At 49.1% G+C, this 15,501-nt stretch overlaps 7 protein-coding genes across 7 annotated transcripts; 4 read left to right on the top strand and 3 right to left on the bottom strand.

Annotated features, from left to right (window-relative positions):
- Window positions 1-759: 759 nt before the first annotated feature.
- Asppvi_003585 (uncharacterized protein) lies at window positions 760-1,586 on the bottom strand (the record flags this gene model as incomplete). The annotated part of the gene is made up of 2 exons (XM_043299546.1): window positions 760-1,378; window positions 1,444-1,586. 2 exons carry the CDS (start codon window positions 1,584-1,586, stop codon window positions 760-762), a joined length of 762 nt encoding a protein of 253 aa, XP_043155481.1.
- Window positions 1,587-2,880: 1,294 nt separating this feature from the next.
- Window positions 2,881-3,608, top strand: Asppvi_003584 (uncharacterized protein; the record flags this gene model as incomplete). Its single annotated transcript, XM_043299545.1, has 2 exons — window positions 2,881-2,973; window positions 3,042-3,608. 2 exons carry the CDS (start codon window positions 2,881-2,883, stop codon window positions 3,606-3,608), a joined length of 660 nt encoding a protein of 219 aa, XP_043155480.1.
- Window positions 3,609-4,387: 779 nt separating this feature from the next.
- Window positions 4,388-5,029, top strand: Asppvi_003583 (uncharacterized protein; the record flags this gene model as incomplete). Its single annotated transcript, XM_043299544.1, has 2 exons — window positions 4,388-4,483; window positions 4,547-5,029. 2 exons carry the CDS (start codon window positions 4,388-4,390, stop codon window positions 5,027-5,029), a joined length of 579 nt encoding a protein of 192 aa, XP_043155479.1.
- Window positions 5,030-5,887: 858 nt separating this feature from the next.
- Window positions 5,888-6,547, top strand: Asppvi_003582 (uncharacterized protein; the record flags this gene model as incomplete). Its single annotated transcript, XM_043299543.1, has 3 exons — window positions 5,888-5,959; window positions 6,033-6,085; window positions 6,142-6,547. 3 exons carry the CDS (start codon window positions 5,888-5,890, stop codon window positions 6,545-6,547), a joined length of 531 nt encoding a protein of 176 aa, XP_043155478.1.
- Window positions 6,548-7,089: 542 nt separating this feature from the next.
- Window positions 7,090-9,486, bottom strand: abp2 (putative ARS binding protein Abp2; the record flags this gene model as incomplete). The annotated part of the gene is made up of 2 exons (XM_043299542.1): window positions 7,090-8,784; window positions 8,839-9,486. 2 exons carry the CDS (start codon window positions 9,484-9,486, stop codon window positions 7,090-7,092), a joined length of 2,343 nt encoding a protein of 780 aa, XP_043155477.1.
- Window positions 9,487-10,365: 879 nt separating this feature from the next.
- Asppvi_003580 (uncharacterized protein) lies at window positions 10,366-12,480 on the top strand (the record flags this gene model as incomplete). Its single annotated transcript, XM_043299541.1, has 1 exon — window positions 10,366-12,480. The coding sequence occupies one exon, from the start codon at window positions 10,366-10,368 to the stop codon at window positions 12,478-12,480; it is 2,115 nt and encodes a 704-aa protein (XP_043155476.1).
- Window positions 12,481-13,028: 548 nt separating this feature from the next.
- On the bottom strand, window positions 13,029-13,408 carry Asppvi_003579 (CVNH domain-containing protein; the record flags this gene model as incomplete). Its single annotated transcript, XM_043299540.1, has 2 exons — window positions 13,029-13,216; window positions 13,276-13,408. 2 exons carry the CDS (start codon window positions 13,406-13,408, stop codon window positions 13,029-13,031), a joined length of 321 nt encoding a protein of 106 aa, XP_043155475.1.
- Between the last annotated feature and the right edge of the window lie 2,093 nt (window positions 13,409-15,501).

Genomic DNA, 15,501 nt, shown 5'->3' with positions numbered 1-15,501 from the left:
CCTCCCTGTTCTACTGATCCACGTCTCTCCCCAGATCAGACTAGGATCTCAGTAAACTAGCAGGCCGTGTCAGCTGTTGTCATCCAGGAATAAGTTCATTAAAGAAAACACGTAATATCCCACTTACAGTTCTAAGATCCTATCTTTTCGACCAGGCTTCCCACTTTAGGACATCGCACGTCGACTACACTAAAACCACTCAGCTGAAAAGGTGTCCATACAACCGTTTCTAGCTAGTAAAACCAGTAGTGTGCTGCATCTTCAACATTGCATCTGAACAAAAACAGTACAAGTAGTGAGGAAAAATGAAGTACAGCAATCATCAACCGTGCTAATATACATTATGCCGGTATATATTTCCTCCGTCTAGCCCTAACATCATGAAGATGCATTCACTCCAGTGATTCCTGAGTAAAAAAAATGCCTTCTACTCGTAATATAGACGATTTATCAACGTTGCCACTGTATGCGTAACTGTTGCAACAGCGCGGCCTACAAAAGCCTGGCAAGTTGCCCATTTGCGCTCTCGAAAAGCAGGTTTACGGATGCTGATGTAGAGAGGAGAAGGGCCTGACTCGCATCAAATGAACATAAATAGAAGCTGACCGCACCATCAATCAGGGGCTCTATGTTGAATCAATGTAAGCTAGAAAACTTATGACTTTGAAGTGTCCCTATGTATACAAACAGAGTACCATCAGTCGCAATAAATACATCGCTAACATTCTATACATGCATCAAGACGCAAATGCTTCACTTTTAAAATCTGGTATGTACAGGTCCATGATTTATTTCGACTCGGGTCATCTGGGGCATATTGCGCTGACGGTTGTTTTGATTTCGGGCCTTGAAAGGCCTTCCACCAGTATTCTTCGTCCTGTGACTCTGGTCCCAGCTCCGATCTTGCTGTCTGCGAGGAAAATCACGTCCGCCTGACGTTATTTGAGGAGAGTTACGAGGATGATTGTACGGGCGAGCCGGGGAGGTTGTATCGTGGGAGCACTGGGGGCGGCGTGCTGGATGTACATTTGAATCGTAGTTCAAACTCGAGTGCTGCTGGTATTGTACGTCGTTGCTCAGAGTGTGGCAACCAATGCTGGAAGGCTGAGAATCCGGCGTGATAACTTCCGGCATGGCTCTCTGTGCCTGTGGAGGATAGTGTCTTGATTGCATGCTTGGGGACGGCTCGCTCGGAGGGGGCGTAAGCTCGCTTCGTAGTGCAACCCCTCGGACCACGATTACATCGTTATCGTCTGAACCGTTCACAGCTCCGGACATCATGGGAAGTGTCTCGGCTGTTATTTCTCGAGATTCGGCATGACGCTGGCGATCACGCAATATAGCTGCAGCTTCTTTGTTGACTGTCCTGAAGCGGTTTCTGTAGGTTCGGCAGCACTTATTAGCACTCTTCGCTCTTCGACTTGCATTGAATGATGGTCATACTTCAAAGCATCCGCACTGTAATCTCCACACATCACTTTGGAAAGCCGCTTGAAGTCGGGAGAGGTCATGTTCATTTGCTCGAACACTGCCATTAGCATCACCTTGTCCTTCCAGTCGTCCCATTTTATTCGAGATGAAGGCATTGTTGGATGTTGCCGATCAAGATTCAACAAAGCCTCAAGTTGAACGGGCTTAAGAGACAGGAAGTCGATTGGAAAGCTGAGCAACGATAATTTAATGGAGGAAGTTGATTTTGCAAAAGAACGATGGAGGGAGTCATCAGCTCAATTACTTATACCCGGTTCGAAAAGAGCATAATGGCCATCAAGCGCGTTGAGACGCGAACGCGTGCTGATACCACGGTGGAAGATGCTATAATAAAAAGCAATTCAGGATGCAGGATTAGCTCGAGACTGATACAAAATAGCGGAGCTGGAGCTGCAGGAACCATGTATGGTTGCTATCATGGACTACAGCTCCAGGAGGACTAGAATATATCTCGACTGCCCTGACAGCCAGGTAGATTGGGTGCTACCGAATTGAAACAAAACCATACGCAGTGAGGCTATTTGCTTGAGATAACTCTGTTAGCTTGCGCAATGGATGATTTTTCCTGTAGTAGAATTTTGAAGAGATTCCCACCTACACTACAGGATCTGACCTGTCACATTGACAAGCATTGTAGGTATCGAGCTGGCATGACAGGTATATACTGTCTTCGTTGCAACAAATGCACCATGATCCTTCATTATGTCTGAAGCCATTAGAAACTGTAATATGACTGCTGTAAGTCCTGAGAATTTCTTCAGAAGAGCCGCGCATCCATCTTTGTCTTAAAGATATTATGCCGTGATCACAAAGAAGGCTGTCCTGTTTGGTCATATAGCAACTCTTTTCAATGCAATCCAGAAGGATTGGAATGATCCCATGTCAGTAGCATGAGGCATGAGCACAATATTGAATAAATTGAGAATGGGAGAAGTATTCTCTCCGATGTTTCTGTAGCAAAATATATCCTCACAAGCCAAGCGGTTGACTTCATCGACGAGAAACCAGATCCATGAGTGGGAATCTTATTTGCGGGAAGATTCTCCTTTGAACGACACGAAGACATAGCTACAGCCTCCAACTACTCTCTATCCAATTCGACCAGAACCCCCAAAAATCGACTCCACTTGCTTTGTCTATTTCTTCGTCCACTCATGCCTAGACAGCTTCTTTGTTGCTGCAAGAAGCCGTTATGGCGGACAACAACAGTATTTTCTCCTGTTGGCCTAATCCAATACCAGAGGCTTATATATCCAGCATCAGTGCAAGAGGGTGCATCTTCCTCCATCAATCTCAATATCCCGAATTCCCAAGCACAACTGGACCTTCTACTGCTGGCTTTCTGCTTGATACCGTCTCATCAGTAAACCATTTGCTCCCAAGTCAGCCATGACAACCGTCAGACGCAGCAAGGCGATGCCAACTGATGGCCCTACTGCCAAGTTTCTCTACACAATTATCAAGCAATTGGACTTGAAATCTGTGAGTCGAGCAGTCTTCCTCTTGCGCTCCCAGGAGTGTGGACTGCAGCTAACAATGCGCCTCCACAGATTGACTGGAACCTCGTTGCGTCGCAGCTTGAAATTTCCAACGGCCACGCTGCTCGGATGCGTTACTCCCGATTTCGACAGCAAATGGAAGGAATCACGTCTACACCGCGCTCCTCTCGCCCCAAGAAAAGCCCCGCAAAGACTGGCAAGGGAATTGCCAGCAAAGCCGGTCTGCTGAAGGACAAGGGCTCCCCTCAGCCGCCTGTAAAGCAAGAAAATGCGGGGCCGGCGTACGAGTCAAACCCATACATTAAGTTCGATCCATACGGTCACGAAGTTCAGAATCTAGCAGACGTTCCTCATGTCTCCACTCAAGTGGTGCATCCGCAGCCTATCCAAACCCAGATGGTTCCGTACACGCCAGTGACTGCGGCCCCGGGGACTTTGACCATGTATGCGCCTGTCCCTGCTTTCCCACCCTCGCCGCCTGTGACCTTTCATCAGCAGGCCCGCCCAAGTACATGGGCTCCTGTCAAGACCGAGCCTGAGCCTGAACCCGAACTGGAAGCCGGAGACAACATGCATGAACGACCCGTGAAAGTTGAACCGCCCCAGGAAGAACAATAGAAGAGGATTTGACAAAGCCTAGAGGAGAGTAGTTGAGTGGATTCGTGATGAAGATAACATCCTTTGCATGACTTATGGTGAGGCGTTAAGATAATTGGCTTATGTTCTTTTGATTCTGGATGTGCGAAATGGACCTATGATTTGACATAATTGGCGTTGCAATTGTATTCTCTAGCCCAATCAAGGTTGACTAGCTAATTAACTATACTATCCCTTGGTGTTCATAACCACGACTAGTGACTATCACGTCAGTTAATCTTTTTCAGGTTCTGGTTGGGCTATGAGCCATATCTGAACCGTTTCTTAGTCTTCCAACAGAGGACATACAGCAGAATGAAGGATAGAGACAGTCTAGTGTCGTACGGATTGACTTGATGTGAGAGTCGACTTACTGAGTTTCTTTTCTGGGCCTCACTTTACCTGTGGTCTGGTCCGTCACTCAGCATCGATATTCAGTTCGACTGCAGTTCGACTCAGTTCTGCGTTGCCGTAACGATCATTAGTCCCTATCTCTCGGCGTGCTATTATAAATAATGTGCTGTGTACGTGTGTCCCCTTCTTTCTGTTCTTCTTTCCAGCTATCACTCCCTACCACACTCATCTTCATCTGTGATCTTGTTTTGTTCTTCTCAATGCCACGCACATAACCCGTATCACACCTTGCCTTGTCTGTACGTCAACTCATTCAACTTTCCCTTCAGGCACTCTCACTACCTGGAAATTCTGTTAGCTTCCCCAAAGATGTGTTTAAAAGTATTAATACTTTCATTTCACTGAAAATGTCCACCAACCCCGAGACCAACGGCGAGGATATCAACAGTGCCGATGCCCATTTCATCATTGAATGCCTCAAGCATCTCAACGATTCTAAGCAGGTCAGTCAGGAGGAATTTTCATAGTTTATCTTCTACAGAATAATACCCCTAACAACGCAGCAGGTCGACATCAGTAAAGTTGCCGTTGCCTTCAAGTACAGCAATGTTCTATCAGCCCGCAACCGTCTTCGCACCCTGAGCAAGCGCTACGGATTCCCAAACCTGGAGTGCAAATTCTCCTCTACCCCGACCAAGGCTGGCAAAACCGGTGCTATTGGTGAAGCTGCCAAAGATGGTACTGCGGGTGATGAGGATGCTTCGTCTTCTGGCGAGACTGTCCAGTCCTCTCCCTCCAAGCCTGCTCGCAAGCCTGCTGCTCGCAAGGGAGCCAAGGCTAACTCAAAGCCAATTCCCGCCACTGGTCCGGTGAGCGCCGATGGCTCTTCCTCTCCTTCCAAGAAGCCTGCCGGGAAGCGTGGTCCAAGAGGCAAGGGCAAGCAGGCCGTCGCCCAGCAGCCCGCCGTCATGGAGTCTGTCGAGATTCAGGTCAAAAAGGACAACGAAGACGTGAAGATGGAGGGCGACGCTATCAAAGCTGAAGCCTAAAGGACCTGTAGAGTGGCTTGCTACTGTAAGTTGTCACGTCGTCTCCCATATAACAAGGCCATGGCTGATAGTGTAGGTACGAGACAGGTACACTCTTCCACCTTTCTGATCACCGCGACGAACGACCTTAGGGCGGAAACAGCTACTGCTATTGAACTGGTAAAGACTGGGATTCCGGAGGATGCGGGCAATAAGCTGCAAAATTCATATTTTGATCTTTGACCTTGTTGTTTTCTTCTGTGACACTATCTTTCTACCGAGAAGTTCTGAGCCTTGAATTTGTTCGGAGCTCGTCCTTAGGTCTAGAATAGGTGCCCTATTATGTTAAAAAACAAATGACAGATCATTCATTGATGACTGTTCAATAATATACGATGAATCTCTAAAGAGCTTATCCAAGATCTATTACCAATCAATGCACCCTCGATAGAGGCACTATACAGACGCAAGTCGAATCCGGAAACAATAGACTCTTCCAACTTTCATCCCCGACTTCAATACTTATTTTCCATGACCTAGAAACACTTGAGAAGCAAGTCACCTTGTCTCTTGACTGTTTCAGAAGCTTTGAATAGGTGACATGACCTACTTCACCTATTCACTCATCTCTTGCATCCCCTCTCTTGACCATCTCGTCATCCTTTTGGGGTCTGTGTCGATCTGCCTCTCATAACACCTTTCACTCACCTCTGTCTTCGAATCCTCGAGGTCACTCGCTCTAGCTCCTCGCTCTATTTATCCTCTCTACAGACTCCTCCTCTCGACAACTTCCTCACCTCTCTCCATATACCACCCAAACTTCAACACCATACCCACATCTACCATTCAAAACACCAATTCACCAGCCAAAGAAGCAAAATGACACCCACAAACCCCGACGAAACAGTCCAGTTCCTCTTAAGCTGCATCCGCTACTCAAACAGCGGCAAGGTGAGGCCCATCTCCTCTCCTCCCGCCTCCGAACCCAGCCTCCTTTGAATCACCTCAATTAACTAGATCCCAGGTGGACTTCAGTGAAGTCGCCAAAGAATGCAACATCGTCAGCAAAGGAGCCGCGTACGTCACAAGCACCTGCCTAACATTTTCACCCCTGAGAACTAACCATCCACCAGCGCAAAACGCTACGAACGCTTGATCAAGGCCTACAATGAAGTAGCGAACGGGACCACGACCTCTACCACGACCACCACCGGATCCGAAGCCGACGCGGCAATAGGTTCTCTAGACTCTACTCCCAAGAAAACCAAACCTGCCAAGGCTGGTCCTCTTAAGAAGACCAAAGCCAAGCAGGCGGGCGAGTGTGAGAGCTCGAGTTCACCCGCGAAGCGCAAGCCTGCAGGGGAGGGTAGCAAGACCGGAACCAAGAAAGTCCGGGTGACGAAGGAGACTGTCGTTGTGAGCGCAGAGAGACTGGTTGAGCAGAGGTTGAGCCCTGTGAAAGAGGAAGAGGTGTCCGATGCTGAAGAGCAGGGTTATGCGACTGCTGTCGACAGTGAGACCCTGTTTGACCAGTTTTGAAACTCCGAGGGCGACGGACGTGGTGTGGACAATGAGACTGAGGAGGTAGCTTGATTCACTGTTTTCGGCCTCGGGCTGCTGTTGCAGCATGATATCGTTTTACAAAATCTGGGAACTGGACGTCTGGTTTCTTCTATTGACCTCATATTCTGGATGCAGTTGTGACTTGCAAGTTGGTGTTTTCGCGTTCAATCATATTTCATGGCGCAAGTGGTTTTCATAGGTCACGAGGAAATACGAAGCCCTATCTATGCTTTCATGTTCTACGCCGAGGTGGAGGATTTCGCGTCATATCTTAAGCATATCATTTGCATAGGGGGTATCTATAGCACAACTCGAACTTCAAAACCTAGCGTCACAAGATCGCGCCTACTGCAAGTGGCACCATAACATGTCAAAGAATCGACTTGAAAAAAAATAACCAGGTGGCATAAAAAGGCAAGGCCAAGGGTATCAATAAGTATTCAGAAGATATATGCAGACGAATTAACATCATGCTGGCGCAAGCCGACTTAGAATAGGGCAAACAAGTTGGCGTATTATTATATGTCCGCCATCACCGACTCGAGAATCTTGCGTTTGTATTGGGACAGCGACCGCTCCCTTTTCTGCATCTGTGCTCGCAATTTCATGTAACGCTGTTTCCATGTCATTTCAGACACGGTGCTTTCAGCACCGTCGATTTCGTATTCCGCATCGGTCATACTGTCAAGCTCAATAACGCTGTTGTCCATATCATCAGTCATTCGTGATGATCCCTCAGGTTTACCGACATCTATATTCGAGATGCCCGCATCGCAGTACACGACTTTTGTGGAGAATTGAGAACCGTGTTTGTATTCATGGGAAATCGTATACATGAAATTGGACGATGTCCTATCGGCCGGCATTGTTGAACCGTCCCCAGCAGCTATAGGCGCTCTTTCAACATTCACCATCATGGAGCTCGGGGCGGGGCTGGTAAAGCCAAAATGCGGTCCAAGCCCGAGGTAAAGAGCTGACGCGAGAGCCGATAGCCCCGAGGGAAGTCGTATGTAATTAGCACTCAAACGCCTCAGGATGGAGAATGCCAAGGAACGAGCCTCTTCAGCGCTCAGAGGTACTGCTCTGCCTGTGAGCTTTGCGCGGAGTAACTCGCCCGATAGGACACGGGCGACATCGTCAAGGCTAATGTCCAAGGTCGCGTTGTTATCAGACAGAGAATTGGTATGCGTATGCGACATGACGGTTTGTACAGTACTACCGCCGAATAAGTCACTTGAATGAGCGGTAGAGCCGTTCCGATGACTAGGTTCCACCTTAAGGGAGGCAGACGGAGTACTCATTCCATTTACCATTAGCGTCGGTGGGGTGGCAAGGCGGACAGGTCCGCCTAAGTGTTGTGGAACTTGTAATTGAAGCTTATTTGGTCTGGCAGTCGCATGAGGAAAGGGAGTGGGCGACTGTTGATACTGGGAGTCTGCGCGAGTTGTGGAATTCTGCTCTACCACAATAGCAGGCGAAGATCTTGACCCGGGACCCTGACTTTGCCTGGAATCAGTCCGACTAGGATTCACAGGAAACGTGGAGAATGGACCAGAGACAACGCCTCTCTGCGGAGGCCTGCCCCGAGTCTTCCCAGTGATCGATGCATTGCTGTTAGGCCAGGCAGAAGAAACCGCCGGACCATGCCGCCTCCGAGATCGCGACTTTTCACCAGAGGACGGATCGATCGCCGAGCGTGGCTCTGCCGTTGGCAGAAGAACTTCTGATGGATGATGCCCTCGAGGAATTATCGCTGACTGTGGATATCCAGCAGGCGATGCGTCTCGCTCTAGAGGTCTCCACCGAAGCTCTTGGCCTTGCTGGTTGTCAGTAGAGCCATCAGCTGGGAATGATGATGCAGCAGTCATCCATGGATCGTGGTCAGGGAAAGCACTGAATGGGATGGCGCTCTGCGGAAACGTTGCAGACTGGTCTGCAAATGAACCTGCCTGCAATACCCCGACGGAAGTATCCAGCTGAGGTCGTTTCGCCGGCTTCTCGTTAGCTTGCTCCCTTTCGTCGGCCCGTTTGCGCCCACGTTTGGGTTTCCACTCAGGGACAAGCGCACGCAAGGCAAGGTCTTCTTCTAGTGGTACGCCGTCGCGATTGTCGCTGACCGCTGCGTTGGAGGCCGGAAGCTGGGTGTAGTACGGATGAGGATGGCCAAGGCAGTATTCAAAAAAGGCATCTACATGCATTGCGCGCATCCAACGCTATTAGATATTAGCACCTTCGCGACATCTTTGGCCGAGCGCAACTTAACGAACCTTGAGTCGCACCGCATATTGCTGAACTTTTTGCGTACTTTGCTTCTTCTCTGCCGAAGGGGGTTCTACGCCTAGCTCGATTGCCAACTGAATCCACGTTTTCAGCTCCTTGTTGTCCAGCTTTCGAATAAGCTCCCAGAGGGTGAAGATGCTGAAGCTCTTGCCATCGCTCCGAGGCGGAGATCGGAAAGTCTTTCGAAGCTCGGTGGTGTCTGCGGACATTGGAACGTTTGGGTTACAATAAAGAATGAACGTCACGTAGGCGTCGTCGATAGTTTCATCTCTAATGTCACGAGAGGGCAGGCCCCGCGAGACTGCCTGATCCATTGGGTCCCTGGCCTGTCGCTGACGAATGGTATCATAAACTGGAGGAGACATCGACGGCCCTGAGCGCGTAGCCGACGTCGCAGGAACGACTGGCCGTAATCCAGTAGGGGAAGATTGCAGACTGCGAGGAGTCGCTTTGCGATGTAGGGGAGGAGACTTTGACGCTCCTAACCGACTGCGGGCGCTCCCTAACGAAGAGCCACTCTGTAACCCTGGCTCCAACGTAGACGAGTATCTCGCATACTGCTGGATAACCACCGGTGTTCCTCCAATGTCATTCGGCTCCGATTGTGGTATCACACTGGTGAACGAGCTTTCCATTGCTAGTAATCAACAAGTCGACACGAACGAAAACAAGGACTTGTTGATTTCGAATTCTGAATGGCCGAAGTGGATTTGAGTATGAATAGACAAGTCGGAGTCATTTGCATTGGTAGTAGATCCACCCAAGATGCCAAAGCTCAAATGCGAATAATCAGAGCGCTAGATGCTATGATGCCAAGTGTGACTGAACGCAATGAACAGATGTAACTCAGGGACCAGCCCAGATCGAGCGCATAAATATGCCGGCTTATATGTCAATAAGGAGTGAACAATTTACGGATATATACTCAGCATTGATATCGACGGGATGAAGATTTCAAATCTGGACATGTAAACGCCATCGTTCCAACCTGGAACGGGGGGAGAGAGGAGAGAGATGGAGTGGCTGGACGTTTCGCGCCTTAAAGAGAGGCCGCTGACTGTTTCTATTTTGGGGATTCTGCTTGTTACCTGTCTGGGGCTAGCGTTGTGGCCTTGGGGGCGGGGGAGTGGGTGCCTGGGACTTTTGGCTGCTGTCACATGCGCCACTAGGCCACATTTTGCCAATTCCGGCGCCTCAGGCATGAAGAATATGCTGATTTTCTCTTATCGATAAACCTCTGCAAGGGCGATAATCGAACGGCAACACCGACTGACCTCATCGTCTCCTCTCTTCCTCTGAGGCTTCGCTTCCTAGTCCATCTCCTTCAATCATCGCTCATTTAATTGTCTCTACTGCTGACGTTTGGTTTACTAACGCATGATGCTAGCCCCTGCGTCCCCGGTCGTGTCTGAACTTCCGTTTTTGAGGAACTGACGGACAGTTGCGCCATGTGTTAATCTGCTGCCGACCCGACTTTCTATCGGAAGTTAGGGCGAATACTACTCTACGCAATCATGTCTTCCTCAATGCGCTCATCCCGTCAGAGGCCATCTAGCTTGTCCCGTCCTATTCGCACTAGTCGTACCCGAGTGGAATCATATCTTGAGGATAGCAGTTCAGATGATCGGCTGGATGAAGACACCGACTTTGATGAGGAACGATCAAGACGAGTGTCGCTTTCGCTGCGTCCACGCAGTTCAAATAGAGTCCCCGTTTCTTATCGCGAGGAATCTACAGATGATGACTTTGAGCGATCTTCTAACGAGGACCCTTCAGCCGTCGTGCCCGTTGAAGCTCCAACTCGATACACGTATCCGTTTCCCCAATCTGCTAGAAATGGCACATCTTCTCGGCCTAGACTCAATCGCACGGTGAAAACTAGGTCGCAGACTAGAAGGTCCAAAAGGGCCCCTGCCAAGAACCGCCTGGAGCTGGGTAGACCACTCAACAAGCGTCCAAAAGTTCAAGCAGATGACATGCTCCCAGTCGGCTCTGGAGTCATACCACCCTGGCACACCCTTCCTTACCACATATTGTTTGACATCTTCTTCCGTGCATCGTATCCTCTGATGGATGAGAAGACGGCAACTAGAAACAGTTCGGCGCAATGGCTTGCGAGCGTTGCCTTGTTGTGCCGCGCTTTTCATGAGCCAGCATTGGCTGCCCTCTACCATTCTCCGCCTCTGACACCTATCAAATGCCATGCTCTGCTCAACCTGCTATGTCAGCCGCAGGAGACACTTTCAACCAACTATAGAAATAAGATCCAAGAGTTGCACGTCGACGTTGAGACCCTGTTGCTCCACAAAAGCGGGCCAATGCTCGGTTATTTTGAACTCCCAAGGCTTATCGAAAGGACTCCTCAAGTAAAGAAAGTGCGGCTGTATCACAAAGATGACTTCATTGTTGGTCTCGCTCCATGGCAGATACAGCGGTCTAAATGGGTCTATCCCGAGAGTCTATTCGAATCGATGAATTCGAGCTTGATCCACCTGCGCAGCTGGGATTGGAACAGCCGATTTATGGAAACGAAGCAATTGATTCCCTTCCTACTCGGCAAACATAATGACCGGGCGTTTCGGGGCTTGCGGGAGTTACGACTGTTGCATGTCGCTTCAGAAGATATCGATCACGATGGAAGTGCAGAGCCATCCAACGAACGGGAAGTGATTCTCGCCACCGCGATCAAGGAGCTTCCATATTTGCATCGACTGGAATTTTCCGAGTGCTCAATTGTCAACGAGCATCTTCTCCTCAATATGCCCTCGACACTTACGTCTCTCACCATCAACAACTGCGATGAAGTAACAACCTCAAATCTCAGTGCGTTTCTCACTGCTCATGGACAACATCTTCGGGAACTCAACCTTAGTCACAACAGGCATTTAAGCATGTCATTTGTTGTAGGACTAGCGGAGTTTTGCCAGGTTCTTGAAAGGTTCAAGATGGACATATCTATGCATGACTGGTCCAGTTATCACGATGTGGAGCCACATTTCCGCGAGTTGCTTAGTCCCTCTGAGGTGCCAACCTGGCCCGCGACATTGCAAGAGATTGAGCTGATACAATTGCGAAAATGGGACGACACGACAGCTGAGGTATTTTTTACGTCTCTTATCGATTCCGCGAGGGAACTTCGAAACCTGCGCCGTTTAGTTATAAGCGCCATCCTGAAGATCGGATGGCGTGACCGAGCATCTTTCAGAGAGAAATGGATTGGAAGGATGGAGAGGGTGTTCTTGCGAAGGAGTCATCCTCCGAACCCTGATCTCCACAGCCTCCGTAAGGGAACCACTCAGCTTGACCAGAATGATGCTGCCACTCAGTCTGAAGCTCACCATAGCGGCCTGTCCACGCCGTCCAAGCGCAAAAGCGCACGCCTTGCGAAACGCAAGCATTCAGAGGCTGAAGATAATGCGGAATTGAGCGCGCCAGACCGAGTGTCGTATGGTGGCGATGGAGACCTTTTTATCCAAGGCATGTGCGATATTGTCATGGTCAGGATTGATAATTTGCGCCCGACTGAACTGCAATTCAATGAACAAGATTTTCTTGATGATGAGCTCAGTGGTGACGAAGACTGGAATGGTAACGACTTCGACGCTAGTGCGGCAGGGCATGCGTGGTAATATCAACGTTTTCGAGTTCTTTGCCTTTCGTTTCTACTTTATTTCCCCTTTGTTCTGGTGCTGGATGGTCTCTTCTTCGCCCAAGTTCTAATACAGGCGCTTGATTGGTTTGACGGTTGCTCCTTCATGTTATTCCACGAGTTGGAGCGCCCTAATTTGGCGTCCTTGGTAGGGTGTTGGGTTACAGGATTAAAGATGGTTATTATCATGGTCAACGGTATGGGCGGATTAAGTTGCATACCCTGGTGTTTCATGTTTCTGAATTTCTGCTCTGTAAAAATGACTGTTCCCTAATACCATGTGCTCTTACTGGAATATGCATATTCTCCAATGAGAAACTACGCTTGCCACTTGGGAACTATCTCCAAGATGGTGGTAGAAGTACCCTACAGTGCCACCATATGAACCATTCATAAACTCATATATAGTGCCTTAGTCTCATCATCCTATTAACACTGTGCGTAGACTCCGCCGTGACTATCCTAGGCCATGTTAGATCTGCGGAACCGGTCTGCTGAGTAACAGCCCATGCATGAACTCACCCTCAATCACTGGAATACGAAGCGGCCATCAATGTTTTCAATACGCTCAGACAGATTGACGTCAGCATCGTGGTACTGGCCGTCCACATCTGCCAACCGAGCCCGGAGGACGGGAACCGAGCCGCCTCCCTCGATAGCGAAGTGAACATTCTCGGCGGATTCAGAGAAGTTGACGCCGTCCCATTGAAAGCGACCTGCATCTGTCAGTCATCTGCTGTTCTGCCTCAGGATCATTCACAAGAGATGGAAGTACCGTTCTCGTTTCCGAGGAATTCGTCTAGGTTAATCGCGGCGTCTTGCAGTTCACCATCGTCTCTGCGGAGTCGAGCAACGAGCAGATTGCCATTCTCGATACGGATGTCTTCAGCGCTGAGGTGGAAGCTCATTTTGAATGTAAAATAGTCAAGAAGGTCTCTTGGAGGGGAATGGCACTTGATTGATCTGAAATAATGAGTATGCTCCGTACTCCTCTCGGGAAACAGCTTCAGCTTTATACCATCACTGTCCAGAAGTGTGGGCCGTCGCCCATATAGCTTATTGCGCGATAGATCATGCTAACCACCTGGCTTTGGCCTATTTGTTCGCATGCCGCGCATTATTGCACTTTAGTGGATACCACTGTGGTAGGTGCGACATTGAGCAGCGAACAGCGTCCCTGGCCCTGTGCACGTATCCCCTTTTGGCGTGAGTTGCGCAAAATCTTAGGCAACAGTATTTCACCACCAGCCACAATTGTACAAGAGCATGCAGTCACCGCCATATTGAAGCTGAGGGTTGTCTCCACCTGTGTGCTGCTATCGAGGCGCTTGGCGGCCACTTTAGCGGTGGACCCTGAGGGGTACTGATTCTGTTCATTGAGACCCCGCTCTTCTGATTTTCCCTAAGAAAATCAGTCAACGAGGAGGGGCAAACCCATCATGCCAGATTGCGGCATGCATGTCACTTATGAGGTTATTGTGCTGTGGTTCGCTTTTTGCCGTCTCATATTGTCGTGTCGACTGTTGTACGCAGCAAATCAGAACGGGATGAGGATCTGAGTGTAGGTAAAGTCTGTAGGGCTGATGTTGCTGCCGACTGTTAATTCGTTGACTTTACAACGGATTTTCCCGACTTACAGGGATATGCATGCGGTGGTGGTAGCAGGGATGGTAATATGGCTCCTTCCATGCGGCTGCCACTGAAGCAAATAGTCTGCTCCGAAATAAGTCCAGAGAAATGATGGATACCCGCGATAAGGACTAAACATACTCTCGACAAAATCTTTGTATGCCGCAGCATTCGATCTTCTGCATCACTTTCCCTGTGCTATGTAACGGTAGTGTTCCGTCCGCTGAGGCTTGCTTGACAAAAGACGGGTTGAGGTATCGCTACAAGTCCAAATTATCGAGAGCGAGAACACAGTGAAGTCTGAAAACCGCCATACCCAGGCATTTTTCCGTAGAATGTTGTTGGTACTCGAGAAGTCCGAGGTCTCAGAAGTCGATTCACAGCATATGAATCCAAGGCAGAGTATTGCAAGGCTTTGTGCTGTGGTGAGCCTGGCCAAGGTATTACAATGTGGTTTGCCAATGCGCAGTTTGAGTCCAAGTCAGCTGATTATGGGGATGAAGTCCTTCAAGCAAACCCAGTCGACTCTCAACGTTGCCTTTTCAATTCCTGATCTCTCCATTAATCCTTAACGGATGTAAGGAAATTCCTTATTCCTCCTCGTGACCTTTCCCACGACAACCAGAAAGTAGAGGGAGGCTGCAATTCTGAGCACCAATCGACGGAACATATACCCGTGATTCAGTAGCTCTGGGGTGGTTGGTTGACAGTGATGCTTGAGGCCGATGGCTATTGGTCGACTCCAGTGAACACTCTGACAATCTCATGCAACGTCTGTTTCCGCGCATGATTCTATGCCCAGGGTATAGTCATCAGTCTTACTGACTCGCATGCATTGCTACGTACGACGATCTACAGCGGGGTTTTGATTGATGATGCAATTGTAACTGCTCACTTTTTCGTTCTTCAACCATTCTGCTTCTTTTCTTTTTCCGAGATTACTCAAATTAGGCACTAGAGTCGATATTGCTGCTACGTTCTTTAATATGTTTATCACATGGTACATCGTAGCCTTCCTTGTCGCTGTAACCGTGGTGCGGGGCGTCTGGGTTATCATCTACCGATTGTTCTTCCATCCGTTGGCGAAGGTCCCAGGACCTCTTCTCGCAAGAGCGTTCTTCTTTTACTCCTTTTGGTACAATGCACATGGCGGAAGGCTTTATCTGCAGATCGAGAAGCTCCATCAAAGATATGGCAAGCAAATCCCCTCATCATGGACGATATCTCTTGCTAATCACCAATATTAGGCCCAATAGTACGTATCACACCCGACGAGATCCACCTCAGCGACCCAGAAGATGTTGACAAGATCTACTATCTTGGATCTCGGTTTGGCAAAAGCCCGGCCTTCTACCGTGCGTTTGGTTTAGAT

The sequence above is a fragment of the Aspergillus pseudoviridinutans genome, assembly GCF_018340605.1.
Source record: "Aspergillus pseudoviridinutans IFM 55266 DNA, scaffold_2, whole genome shotgun sequence".
Classification (NCBI taxonomy): Eukaryota; Fungi; Ascomycota; class Eurotiomycetes; order Eurotiales; family Aspergillaceae; genus Aspergillus; species Aspergillus pseudoviridinutans.
This window is presented reverse-complemented; position numbering and strand designations above follow the sequence as displayed.